Source organism: Eulemur rufifrons, chromosome 2, assembly GCF_041146395.1.
Source record: "Eulemur rufifrons isolate Redbay chromosome 2, OSU_ERuf_1, whole genome shotgun sequence".
NCBI classification, from domain to species: Eukaryota; Metazoa; Chordata; class Mammalia; order Primates; family Lemuridae; genus Eulemur; species Eulemur rufifrons.
This window is the reverse complement of record NC_090984.1, coordinates 16,405,474-16,418,551: the sequence shown is the minus strand read 5'-3', so window position 1 is coordinate 16,418,551 and position 13,078 is coordinate 16,405,474. Positions and strand designations below refer to the sequence as shown.

The window sequence follows — 13,078 nt, the reverse complement described above, 5'->3', positions numbered from 1 at the left end:
TGACGCCGTGTCCTGTCGTCTCTGAGCAGTGTCTCTCTGAGCGGGTGTGTGCTTGCCTGCGGTCCAGCCCCACGTGGGTTCCAGGCATCTCCATCAAGCTTCGTGCCCTGCGGGAGCCCCGTCCTTCTGTTAAGCCCTCAGCACACGGCAGCCCCTCCCGCCCTCAGGTGGGCGAGGAGCGTGTGTTCCCGGAGACCTGCTGGGTCACGTGCCTCAACTGAGCACTGGCCCCGAGGTCAGGAACGTCTCAGGGTCCCAGGAGGGCTGGGTCTTAAGGAGGTGGCATCCTCCTGCCCTAGGGTCGAGGTGTCTCTGTCCCCACTGCCACAGGGGCAGAAGCTGGCTGTGCACGCGCAGAGCATTTCAGCATTGACACGGTGAGGCCGGGGCCGCCCTCCTCCCCAGCCCCATTGGGTGGGGCTGCAAACACCACAGTTGTAGGGGGAGGGGACCAGACCTCTGCCTGGCATGGCAGCCTCATCTATCCCCACTGGTCAGGGACACGTGTGACCTGAGCCAGGCCTTCCTGCCGGGAAGCAGGACAGGAACGTGTCTGAAGCAGAAACCACAACCCTGTGCAGTCCCTTAGACTAGTTTTACTGGACACCTGACAACTTGGGTCCCAATGACAATTGGGGGCACATAGGGAACATGGGAGGGACCAGAGTGAGGGGTCTCTGTTCTCAAGCTGAGCACCCACCACCCCCCAGAGCAGTGCTGGGGCCGGAGATAGGACAGCGGACAGGTTGGGGTGACACAGCAGGGAAACAGGCAGCTGCTGGTGGCCCAAGTGTGATGAAAAGGCTCCTGGCTCAATCCTCTGTAAGAAGAGAATAGTTTTTAAATCACATAGGGGGACATGGTGGTGGCACTTGTAGTCCCAGCTATGTGGGAGGCTGAGGCAGGAGAATCACTTGAGCCCAGGAGTTGGAGGCTGCAGTGAGCTATGATGAGGCCACTGCACTCCAGCCTGGGTGACAGAGTGAGCGAGACCCTGTCTCAAAGGAAAATCACACTTGTGGCCTCAGAGCTTTGAGTCTGTCACTCAGGTGGCAGTGGCCACAGGCCTCTGGGGACAGTCTAGAGAGAGGAGACCCAGGTGTCCTCAGGAAGATCAGCCACATGGGCCAGCCTGGGGTAAAGGTGAGGGACCCATCTAGGGGCCACCAGTCTCTCTGCCTCCAACCCTCCCGCCCCGTCGTGGGAGGGCCCTGTGCTGACACGGGGCCTCCGGGTCATCCAGGGTGATTTCCTGTCTTAAAATCCTTTATCTGCAAAGCTCCTTTTGCCACAGGAAGTAACAGCTACAGGTTCCAGGAATAGGACATGGACGTCTTCAGGGAACACTGTTCTGCCAGTCACAGCAAGCCAGGCTCAGCACAGCCCCTGCCTCGTCCTGGGAACTCCTCCCTGAAAAGAGGTGGCTCCCCTGCGGGGGCTGGGTGGCCAGACCCCGGCCCCACCTGAGTAGGAGCCAGCCCAGGCCTCAGGTGCCACTCAGCTGGCAGCCGCTGGCCCTGCCCTGGGCCACGTGGTTGGAATGAGGCACGAGGAAGCTATATCCAAACACCCTATTTATTTGGTTTCATAATTTAGTAGTTACAGGTGTCAGCAGCACCCCCCTTGGCAGCCGCAGCGCCCTCTGCATGGGAACCGGGCTGTGCTGCAGGCCTGCTCTCCTGCCAGGGAGATACCCGGGGGCTCTGTGACGCAGCTGTGCAGCAGCAGGGGAGGGCTCAGCTGTGGGGCCACCCCAGGCCCTCCCCGGGGGCTCAAGCATCTCCACACCCTCCCCCTGCATGGGGCTCCCCGGCCAGCCTGCTCCCCTCCTGTGCCCTGGCGCAGGGCACGTGTTTGCAGAGGTGGCTGGAGGCTCTGTGGGGACAGGGACGGGCGGGCACGAGACAGAACACGGGGCTCAGGCCAACCCTGCTTTTATTTCACGAGAGCTTCTCGATGGCCGACAGCAGCTCGGGCTTCAGGATGGATGAGTCGGGCTTGGCCCCTGCAGCCTTGACGTCCTCTAGCACGGCCGCGTCCCAGGAGAAGGTCAGGAGGGCCGAGGGCACCTGCCGAGGGGCCGGCAGCTTGTCACCTCTTTTCTGCGAGGCAGCACAGTGGGAGGACATAGCCAGGCAGCTGGCCGTTCCCATGATGGGCCCCTCTGAGGGCCACCTGGGCTGGGGATGTCCTCCTGCTCCCCCCATGAGCCCTTGCACATCCAGCCCAGCCTGGCTGCTCAGTTCTGCCCCCTGGAGGGCTCTGCGGACCCAGCACACCAGCTGACACCCCCACCCCCACCATTACTGGTGGGAAGCTAAGGCACAGAGGAGTCACGAACTCGACAACCATGCTGCCACTAAGTAGAAAAGAGGGATCCACGCCGGGCTCTGCCTAGATCCCCGCTCCTGAGCACGGCCCCTGCCGCGGAGCACCTCCCTGTGCCGACCCGAGGAGAAGCCATACAGCATCCGGGGAGCAGGAGGAGCTGCTGCAGACGCCGTCACTCACCAGCCCACACTCGTTCAAGGCCAGGTTCTCGTCCTCCAACAGCTTCTGCCCTCCCGAGGCCAGCAGCTCGAAAGGCAGCCAGTCGCTCTGCAAGGCCTCGCGGACGAACCCGTAGACCGCCGCCATCCGCTCCCGGGCGTAAAAGGTCCCTGGGGAGCGGGACAGTCAGAGCAGGCCTGGGGCCCCGGGGCCCACCCAGCCGCCCTCCCCGGGCTGTGGGCCGGGCTGTGGGTGCCCACCCTGCAGCAGGCAGCCATCGGGCAGGCGCACGCGCAGCAGCGTGTAGGTGTACTTGCGCAGCTCCCGCTGCTCCTCCTTCTCCCGCATGGCCTTGGTCCTCAGCACGCTCAGCCGCTCCACCGCGTCGGACCTGGGCACGCAGGAGGCTCAGGCTGCTGGTCCCAGCATCCCCGCCCGCCCCACCTGCGGGCACCCTGCCCACCTGAGCCTCTGCTCCCGCTTGATCTCCTCTGCCGTGAGGTTGAAGAAGTCCCCGGGCAGGTCGAACTGCGAGGCCAGGGGCGATGGCCGGAAGACGCGGCGCTGCCGGTGCAGGGTGGCGCGCACGGGCTCGGCGGCCAACAGCCGCTCCCTGTGCCTCTCCAGGCTCTCGGGCTGGGCCAGCACGGCCTCGCTCAGCACGTAGAACTCCTCGGGGCCCTCTGCAGAAAGCACAGGGCACGGCAGGCTGCTAGCCGGACCCGCGCCGGGCCCTCCCACCGCCCCCGCGGCCAGGCCTGTCTGCTCTTACCCTTATCAGCAACTGGAAGCATCACCTTCTGGAACCCGATGGCCTCGAAAAACTCATGGGCCCCTTCCAGGCAGTTAATGCGCTCCTGGAGGGGAGCTGGAGGTCACAACAGCAACAGGGCTCTACAGCACCCCCGCCCCCCGAAGGGACCAGCCCCAGGGACTGCCTCGGAGCAGGGCACTAACAGCTGCTCATAGGTCGTGGCACCCTGGGCTCCGCAACCAGGCATGGACAGCGAGGCCAGAGGCCCTCGGGGGTGGGGAGGGCAGGCACGTCCTGGTCGCCAGCTTGGGACACCTGCTGCAGCCAACACAGGCCGGGACAGCCAGAGCCTGTGTGTGGAAAACCTGCTGGGGTTGACGTGCTCCCAAACAATTGCAACTGGAGGAGAGTCAGTGTGTTGGGGGTGGGGGAGAAGGCATATGACCCAAGACTTGGGGTGACTCTGGGGCACAAAGCCCTTGCTCTGCCAGCTCTGCCCCGGCCCCTGCCCTAAGCAGGCCACATCCGCTGCCTGCAGGCCAGCAGCCCCCATCACCAGTGGGGTCTGTGCGGTGCGGCCTGGCCATGGCAGCCACGCCAGGCTAAGCGCCCTGGAAGGCAGCGCCCACCTGGAACACCTTGTTCTGTAGCTTGATCTTCCGGTACTTCTCCTCCTCTGGATGCAGATGGATGTTGTCCAGGTACCTGGGGGTGGTGAACAGGGCACAAGCCCAGGTGGGCACACGCCCGGCCCTCTCCACCTCCCACCCCCAGGGGACAGCATCCACGAGCCTTGCTGAGCCTGTGGTCAAAGCAAAGAAACGGCCCAGGGACCCAGGGTGCGGGGGAGGCGGGGAGCACCGTGGAAACAGAAGTCACTTTGCAGAGCCCACGGAGGCCCCCCTGGTGGGGGGACCCTGCCTCCTCTGCACAGTCCTTGGGTCCCTGAGGGAAGCCAGGGCTGGGAACCCTGATTCTTTAAACCCCTTCATTTTGCAGACAGGTAAACTGAGGCCCAAGAGGCCCAACCCCTTCCCCGAGGGCTCAGAACAGCGTAGGTGGTGGGGGCTCAGGGAGGCTCTGGCCTCACCCCCAGCCCATGCTGCTTCCGGGCCACCTCGGCAGGTCAGGATGGAGGTGCGGTGGGGGAGGGGCTGCATCGGGCCGGGGTGGGGGGCCGCCACTCACTTGGCAATGGTGTCCACGCCCAGCTTCACTCTGTCTCGGTCCTTGTTGAATGTGTGGATCTTCATGATGGAGGCGGCCACGGGGTCGGTGGCAAAGTGCTGGGAAGGGGAGGGGAGGCATGTGAGAGGTCATGCGCCTGAGGCCACGCACCCCTCACCGTCCAGGTGACCAGACTGGGAAGAGGAAGGGTCGAGATAACCCTCCCCCAACAGAGCAGTAGCATTTAGCAGACGCCAACTCAACCATGTGCGCCGAGCACACTAAGGACAGGCGAGAGACCCCCGGGTGGCCCCGGCCCTGCTGCAGCCAACACGGAGAGAGAGTCTGCCCTCACCTCCTATAGGCCACGTTCACGTCACAGGTCCCCACCTGGCACCCTGGGTGCAGCACTCGACTCCAGCACTGAGACCCACGGAGGCCGCGGCTGCTCACTGAACTACCGGCCACCGTGGACACCATCCCTGGCCTCCTCAAGCCCCGCGAGGCACGCTCTGGAAGGACTCCCAGGTTTCCAAGGGGAGGCCACAAGTCCCCTTCCAGGGTCACAGGGATGCCAGGTGGCAGAGAGGACGCAAATGAGGTCTGTGACCTTCCATGTCTGACATGCAGCGGGGGTAGCCCAGCCCCGCCGCTCCCCGGGGTCCCACCTGCTTCTACAGAGGAGGGGGGAGTCACAGCTGGAGATCCGGGGGGTTCCCAGAGCCAGCCCCGGGACTGCAAACAGCATCCCAGGAGGGAGAGGCTGACGACAGGTCACCTAAGGGAGGGACAAGTTGGGGAACAAATCTGTTCACACTCAGTATAACCACTGCACGTGGCTACACCTCTGCATCCCTCTGCAGCCCAGAAAGGCAGCTGGGGGTGGTGAACAGCAGTGTCGCCTGGGGCGATGTATCAGGACACGGACCACCTGCCCAGGCAGCCCACAGACTCCGCCCCCATCCCCAGACACCCCAACTGCGCAGCAAGGAGCACTCAGCAGCTACCTCTGTGTCACAGGGACCAATGGCCCAAACTGAGCCACTCCTGTCAACTGCAAATTGGGACCCAGCCCAGCCTGCCAGTTTAGTTGCTAGGTTGAGACGGGGACAGGGGCAGGAACATCGCAGGGCAGAGTAAGCAGGTCTGCAGAGAGAGACAGCACAACAGCAAGGTGGCAAGGTGTCCCTAGAGCACCCAGGAAAGCACACTGGCCCCTGGGAAGAGCCACTGCTCCAAATGCTGCCCTCAGATGAAGTCAGGGCCAAGGTACGTGAACATACAAGGCGCAAGGGAACACGGTGCAAGGGAACCCAAACCCACACAGGAATTCACTGTGGAATACAAGGAGGATGCCATACCCGTGAGCAAAAGATGGGTGTTTTCAATATATTGAGCAAAAATTCAACAGCTATCTGGAAAGAAATAACAGTGGCTCCCCGGCTCATACTTTACACAGGGATAAATTCTAGTTGGATCAAAGGCTTAAACATTGTAACATAACAGATAAGCAAAACAACAAAGAACTAGAAAAGCCACAGGACTATTTGAGCACAGCGGTGGGGAAGGCCTTTCTAAGTATGACCCGACACCCAGAAGCCATAAAATAAGACCAACACATTTAATCATACAGAGATCAAAAATTTCTACGAGGCAAAGTGACCAAAACCAGAACCAAAAAATAAACAACTGGGGTAAAATAGCTGCAACTCGCTTCATAGGCAAAAGCCTAAATTCCCTAATATGTAAAGAGTGCCTAGAAATCAATAAGAAAAAAAAGAGCCACTGCCCAATAAAAATGTGCAAAGGATGTGTTCTCATATGAAAACATGACCAACTTAACCCAAAATAAGGGAAATGCAAATTAAATCTATCCTGAGATGTTATTTTCACCTATCAATCTGGGCAAAGATCAAAAAGTTTGGCAACTTTAGGAATAACATTAATCGGCTGTCGGGCAGATGTGGGCGGGAGGGGATGGGTGTATACATACATAACGAGTGTGATGCACACTGTCTAGGGGATGGACACGTTTGAAGCTCTGACTCGGGGGGCTGGGGGGGGCAAGGGCAATATATGTAACCTAAACTTTTTTACCTGCACAATATGCTGAAATAAGAATAAAAAAAAAAAAAAAGTTTGGCAACCCACAGTGGTGGAGGGACAGGGAAACGGCTGCTGGAGGGGGTGTGACTCCCCCTAGCCCCTATGGAAGATCATCAGGTTACAACCAGCCACGTCGCCACTGCAAAGCGTCCCCCTGTCCCAACAACTCCAGTTCTAGGGCTCAGCCTACACTGTGGAGTGATGTCAGATAAGGTTTTTTTTTTTTTTTTGAGACAGAGTCTCACTCTGTTGCCCAGGCTAGAGTGAGTGCCGTGGCGTCAGCCTAGCTCACAGCAACCTCAAACTCCTGAGCTCAAGCGATCCTCCTGTCTCAGCCTCCCGAGTAGCTGGGACTACATGCATGCGCCACCATGCCCGGCTAATTTTTTCTATATATATTTTTAGCTGTCCATATTTCTTTCTTTCTATTTTTAGTAGAGGTGGGGTCTCGCTCTTGCTCAGGCTGGTCTCGAACTCCTGAGCTCAAACGATCCGCCCACCTCGGCCTCCCAGAGTGCTAGGATTACAGGCGTGAGCCACCGCGCCCGGCCCAGATAAGGTTTTTCATGGCCCAACTGTGCTTAACTAGCAAGAAATGGGAAATGTCCTATGTGCTCATCAGCAAGGAGGCAGGTTACATAAGTGACGGAATAACTAGCAGGGGAGCATTACGCAGCCACTCGAGAGAACGCGGAACTTGTCTTGCAACGGTTCAGAGAGAAACACACTGGTGATAAAACATATTCGGCAAAAATGTTAACACCTGGCACATATGGGCGGGGAGAACGTGCCCCTTTCCCCCAACAAAGACAGCCACGTCCTGATCCCTGGAACCTGCAGATACGTTAAGTCACAGGAGAATTAAGGCAGCAGGTGAATTAAGGCTGCTGATCAGCTGACCTTAAAATAGGGAGGTCACCCTGGATGACCCGGGGGCCCAGTGACAGCACAGGGTCCTCCCACAAGGGGGCGGGAAGATCAGAGAATGGGAGGCAGAGAGACTGGATGACGCTGCGCTGCTGGCTCTGAAAGGGGAGGAAGGGCCCTGCTGCCGCTGGGAAAGGCGGGAGACGGTCCTCCCCTGGACCCCCCAGGAGGGACCGGCCCCCTGCCACGCCTTGATTTTAGCCCAGGGAGGCCCATGTTGGACTCTGACCCCACAACGGTAAGAACAAATGTGTGTTGTCTTAAGCCACTTGTAGAAATTTGTTACAACAGCATTAGAGAACTCACATCCTAGGTGAAAGGACATGTGAGTGTTCTCTGTACGACTCTTCCAATTTCTCTTTAAGTTCGAAATCAGTTCCAAACAATGAATTACAGTGAGTTCTTCCTTAACGTCGCTGATGGTTTCCCAGACTGCGGATGGATTTCAGTGAAACAACGTAGTACGTCCTTGAATAACCTCATTTCCTCCAACATTGTTGTGTTATAACAGTAAAGGAAAAACTGGTTTCATTATGTGTTGTTTCAAGTATTAAGTCACAATTTCTAAGAACCTACTGACGACGTTAACTAAGAACATACTGTACAAGAAAAAAAAATACTGTGGAAGTTTTGTGTGCTGACATAATACCTCAGAGTTTCTATGTTAAGTATGAACAATATGTGACTTTTTAGGTAAAACAAAAACAAAACTATGAGGGCAGACACACACATACATGGATAGTCTGCACATACGCAGGTATCTTGGTAAAGGGACCTCGCTACCTAGAGCGGCCCCAGGGAGGTGGCCACAGACGGCCTTTCCCCATCCACTCTTGTGCCTCCTGAGTTCTATACATGTGTGTCCCCTCTTGAGAGAGATCAGAAGAGAAACAAAAGCAAATAAAAGCATAAATACAATCAAAGCACTTGCAGGACTTTGCCAGGGATGGAAGCCACCTGGGGGGTCCTGGAGGTGGCTCGGGCACCATAAGCTCAGGGGCGGTGGGGGACAGGGGCACACGAGGCTGCCACTCACCGAGAGAATGGCCTCTTTGATGTGGGCATCCCGCCGGTCCTTCCTCAAGGTGGCCCCAGTGAGCGGGCAGGTGAAGTACACACCAGGCACCGCCAGGTGGGTCGAGCCCTCCTCTTTGGGCTCAGGTACCTGCGGTGGCGAAAGTGTCCAGGTCTGGGCTGTGGACAGAGCTCTGCCACCCTGGAGCCACCCAAGTGCCACAGTCCTGAAAGAGGGGCCCGTAAGAGTCCCCACACTGTTCCTTCCACCTGTTCACCACGGGAAATACCCTGGCCAAGTGACCGGACCCCTCCAAGCCTGGTGTCTAAAATGTCCCTTTGGGGCCAGCTCAGAATTAGACAAGGCCGGGAACAGAAAGCATGTAGCACCCGAGCTCCTGACAGACTAAGTGCTCGACAAACAGTAGCCTGGGCACCTGCTCGCCCTGGGGAGGAAGGGGCTCTGGGCTGGAGTCGGGAGGTCCTGTGTCCTCAATGCGTCCTGGCCGCTCTCCGGGCCTCGATTTCTAGGCAACCTCTAGGATCTCTTCCACGCTTAAATTCAGCAACTCCTCAAGCTGCTCTGAACCCCTTCCAGCCAAGCTCTCGGGACCCACCTCCTACAGGAAGACCTCCCTGATTATACCTGTCTCCACAGAGCCCCCCAACTCCCACGGGAGGCAGGAAAGGTCAGTGCCAGGGGATGGGCTTTGGGGCCACCGATGTGGTTCTCTCCCGCCCTTGCTGGTTCTGAGGTGTGGGAGAGAGGACGGCGTCAACACCTCTCTTAACCTCAGCACTCTCTGGAAAAGTGGGACGTGTAATGGTACGCACCCTCAAGGGCGTGGGGAGCAACCAGTGCACTAACGTGGGTCAAGCCCAACCCTCAGAGCCCAAGTCAGCACCAGGCACTGAGCCCTGAAGACCCCAGACGACACTGCATGAAGGCAGGGCTCCCAACGACCCTGGGGCCCCAAGCACACAGGTGACATGTCTTCCATGGCTCCCCTCTCCCGGTGAGCCCTTCACGGGGTCTGAGCTGGCCCCAGCCCGAGCTGCCCCCGGGTGTGACGCTGCAGCCGGCGATGCTTTTACCACATTGATCCCTGGAACCTCCGGGCTCCCGCTGACGGTGGCTTCGGCTCGAAGTTCCTTTCTCACTGGAAGGAAGGAACAAGTGGGGGGAAGGCAGGGATGGACGGATGGCGCGGGGGCCCCTGCCCTGCCCTGGCCGCCTGGGGCCCCTCCTGCAGGGCTTAGTCTGCGCCCACCCCTCTGCCCAACCGTCCCCCCGCCCAACTGTTCCCCCCAGTGTCTCCTGACCACCAGCTAGTCCTCTGGGCTCAGCCCCCGCCTCCCTTCCTGGAAGAAGCCCCTGGCGGCCGTGTCCCCAGACCTCGGCAGTCCGCAGCTCTCCGCAGTGGGCATGCTCCCAGTGGTGACTTTAAACACCGCCCGCCCCTGTGTCGTTCATGTAACCTCTTCCACCCAGAGCTAAGCGCCTGGTCTGGGACCCGCAAACCACCGCCCCTCAGCTGAGCAGGGCGGCACTCACCCTGGTTCCGGATGGAGTCCTGCGATGTGGGTCCCCTCGCCCTGGGCTGCTTCTGCTCCAGCCGTGCCAGGGCAGCGGCAGCTGCCATCTGCGCCTCATCGGTGGGTCCCTGGCGGGGCTGCCTGAGGGTAGGCTGGTTGGGCTTCTCTCTGGGGGCCTTCTCCCTGCCGAGTGACCCAGGGACACAAGTGTCCTCCCAGGACGGCCAGCAGGGCGGACGTGGTGTCCGATGGAAAACCTTCTGCCCCACCCCAGCTTCTGCCACCTGCCCCATCAGACACCGTGGGCCAGGATGCCTCTGTCCCAGGGCCACCCATGGCCACCAGAAGGTTCTGTTATGGGCGGAAGAACCCCTGGAGGCAGGAGATGCTGGGTCTGCTTTGAGCTCTGCCCCTTTGGGCAAGTCCTGCCCCAGCTGGGCCTCAGCGTCCTCATCCGTAAAGTGGGTGACAGCAGCCCTGCCACGTGTGCAGGCACCCCGACATCATCAGGAGTTAATGAGACCTGAGGGGTGTCATGCCCTCCCCTCCCTTCCTCCCTCCCAGCAAAGCCAGGACCCTACCATCCGAGCTCTGTCGAGCGCCTGCTGTGAGACAGGCCCCTGCTGGGAGTGTGCCCCAGCTCAGCTGGTTCACCCCTCTGAATGGGCTCTTGGGGAGGTCTCAAGATCCCCTTTTCGCAAACCCAAGAGGCTCATGGATGCTCAGGCGACGCACCCCATGTCACCCCATCGTTACCCTGGGCGCCTCAGCACACCGGGCCCGGGTTATGCTCATTTAATCCCCTCTCTGCCCTGCTGGAACGACCCACGTGGCAGATGGTTCCATAATCTCCTTAGTGTGCGGTGGCCTGGAGATGGTGCTGCACGGAGAAGGCTCTTCTCGCAACTTGCTCAACTCCTCCGTCTCACTCCTCCCAACCTACCCCAGTAGTTCAAACCATCTGAGCTATAGGTCCACGGAAGCTTCTAGGAGTCCAGGCTCTCAGTTCAGGCCCCTCACTCCTCTGGCTCCACTCAGACACAGGCGGCCCCCTGCAAGTGTCCCGAAGCCTCTGGGACCTGCTTCCTGCCATCCCTGCCTCTCTGTAGTCACCCCCACAGCCGAAAACCTCAAGCCGGAAAGGAGATGACTCACATACACCCACCCTGGCCCCAACTGATGTTTAGATCTTTCCATAAAAACAGCATTTCCCGAGACACCCCACCCGGACCTGTCATGGACTCTCCAAAGCCAGCAAGCGCCACTCCTCTGCACGAGGCCCGCCCACACGCCGCAACGTCCCACGGGCCCTGCACAGCCTGGCCTGTCCCCTCCTCTGCTCCTGTCTACACTGGGCTCCCACACCCCAGCTGGTCCCCACGCAGAACCCTGGCACTGTCTGTGCCTTCTGCCCAAGATGCCCTGCCTGGGGGTGGGGTGAGGACAGAGAATGGCTGGGGCTGTGGCAGAGAGATGTGGACGGGACTGATTTCTATAAGGCTGAGTCTCACCTGGTCCAGGTCCAGCTCAGATATCACCTTCTCAGAGATGCCTTCCCAGACCAGCTCATGGTTCCCTCCACCAGCTGCTACTCTAACCCTGCTCACTCACTCTTTTTCCTGGCCCGAGCACTGCCTGACCGCTCAGCATGTGTGTACTGGATTATCTGTCCATCGGCTCCCACTAGGTGAGCCCTGGTATGACAGCCCTTGTCTTGTCCACCGCCACAGCCAGAAACAGTGTGGCGCCACCCTCCCCACACTCCTTGAGTCTGCAGTGTCACTCGAGCCCTCCTCTCCCCTTCTAGCTCCAGGTCTGACCTGGCCATCAACCACATGCCCCCAATGCTTCCTGTCACACCCAGTCCCAGCAGCCACAGCCCTCCCCCCACCAATATTTGCTGAATCAGTGACAGCAACCCTGACTTGCCCACACCTCCCCTCCCTCCCTCATCCCAGCCACCCTTCTCCTGCTCAGCCCCCTCCCTCCAAGAACACTGATGTCCTCACTGAGTCCCTACCTCCCTCACCCCCACCCTCTGCCTCCTGCCTCTTCTCCTATCCCCTTTTGGCCCCCACCTCTTGACAAACCTTCTGTTATTCCTCACAGACCCCTGTCCAGGCTGACATCATTCCCCCCTCCATCCCTGCCACCTCCTGCACAGCCCCCTGCAGCGGCTCCAGCTCCTCTAGACTGTTTCTCTACCTACCAGCTCCACCTCTTCCCTGGCCCTCCACACACCCTCCACCCTCCCAGCTCAGCCATACCCAGGCCCTTGTCCTCTCCCAAGTCCTCCCCAGACAAGCAGGACGATAATCAGGCCATGCACCCTCCTCCCCTCCCTCGCCCATCACCCAATCTGTCAAGAGTCCCCTACCTCCATCCATCCACCTCGAGGCTCCTCCCAGACCTTCCTCAGCCCCTCCCAGTGCCCCCAATTCACCCAGACCTCCCAAATCACTGACAGCCCTTCCAACTACTGACTCCCTGGCCTTCCAGATTCTGGTCTCAATTCCCGTCCTCCCACGTGCTCCAGAACCAGAATCCCATTCCCAGGGACACTAAGTCTCACGAGGACTCTCCACACCCTACCATCCTTTTGGTCCCAAAGTCCCTCCACCAATGCTCAACTTCCCGCAGGCCCCGCCCCCACGCCCCCCACCCACTCCCTCCGACCCTCCTCCTGCCCCGCCCTCGGAGATCTCACCTGCCCCCAGCGCCCCCGCCCCGCCCCCTCTTGCCCCACCCCCAGGCTCTCCCCTCCCCCAACTATCACCCTCCCGGCCCCCGGTTCTCTCTCCCCTCTCCCTTCCTGCCCCACCCCACGAAGCCTCGCTCCCCTCCCCCCCAACTCCCACCCTCCGCCCCCTCCTGCCCCGCCCCCCAGGTCTCGCCCCTTCCCCCGACTCTCGGCCGCCCCTCCCCGCCCCGCCAGGGCCTCAAGCCCCAGCTCTCGTCACGCACCCCGCGGACTCTGTGAGCTTCTGACCGGGTCCTGCGCTCTTGAACTTGATGTCGGCTTTGATCTCCTGGAAGAATTTCTTCATGGTGGCGGCGGGCCCGGCCGCGGGGGGCCGCGGGGGG

General features: G+C 60.0%; 1 protein-coding gene across 1 annotated transcript; it reads right to left on the bottom strand.

Annotated features, from left to right (window-relative positions):
- Nucleotides 1-1,583: 1,583 nt before the first annotated feature.
- UBXN6 (UBX domain protein 6) lies at nucleotides 1,584-13,078 on the bottom strand. Its single transcript, XM_069497253.1, has 11 exons — nucleotides 12,959-13,078; nucleotides 10,014-10,177; nucleotides 9,554-9,618; nucleotides 8,481-8,609; nucleotides 4,433-4,530; nucleotides 3,874-3,949; nucleotides 3,263-3,347; nucleotides 2,954-3,173; nucleotides 2,751-2,881; nucleotides 2,512-2,660; nucleotides 1,584-2,069 (listed from the first exon to the last, which is right to left on the bottom strand). The coding sequence occupies exons 1-11, from the start codon at nucleotides 13,039-13,041 to the stop codon at nucleotides 1,941-1,943; spliced, it is 1,329 nt and encodes a 442-aa protein (XP_069353354.1). The 5' UTR covers nucleotides 13,042-13,078; the 3' UTR covers nucleotides 1,584-1,940.

Excerpts from the sequence above, each read along its gene's own strand:
- UBXN6 (XM_069497253.1), bottom strand. The coding sequence starts at position 13,041 with ATGAAGAAATTCTTCCAGGAGATCAAAGCCGACATCAAGTTCAAGAGC. Across the intron at positions 4,531-8,480 it reads TCAAAGAGGCCATTCTCTCG|CACTTTGCCACCGACCCCGT; the intron begins GTGAGTGGCAGC and ends TCCCCTTCCCAG. Across the intron at positions 2,882-2,953 it reads AAGCGGGAGCAGAGGCTCAG|GTCCGACGCGGTGGAGCGGC; the intron begins GTGGGCAGGGTG and ends CTGCGTGCCCAG.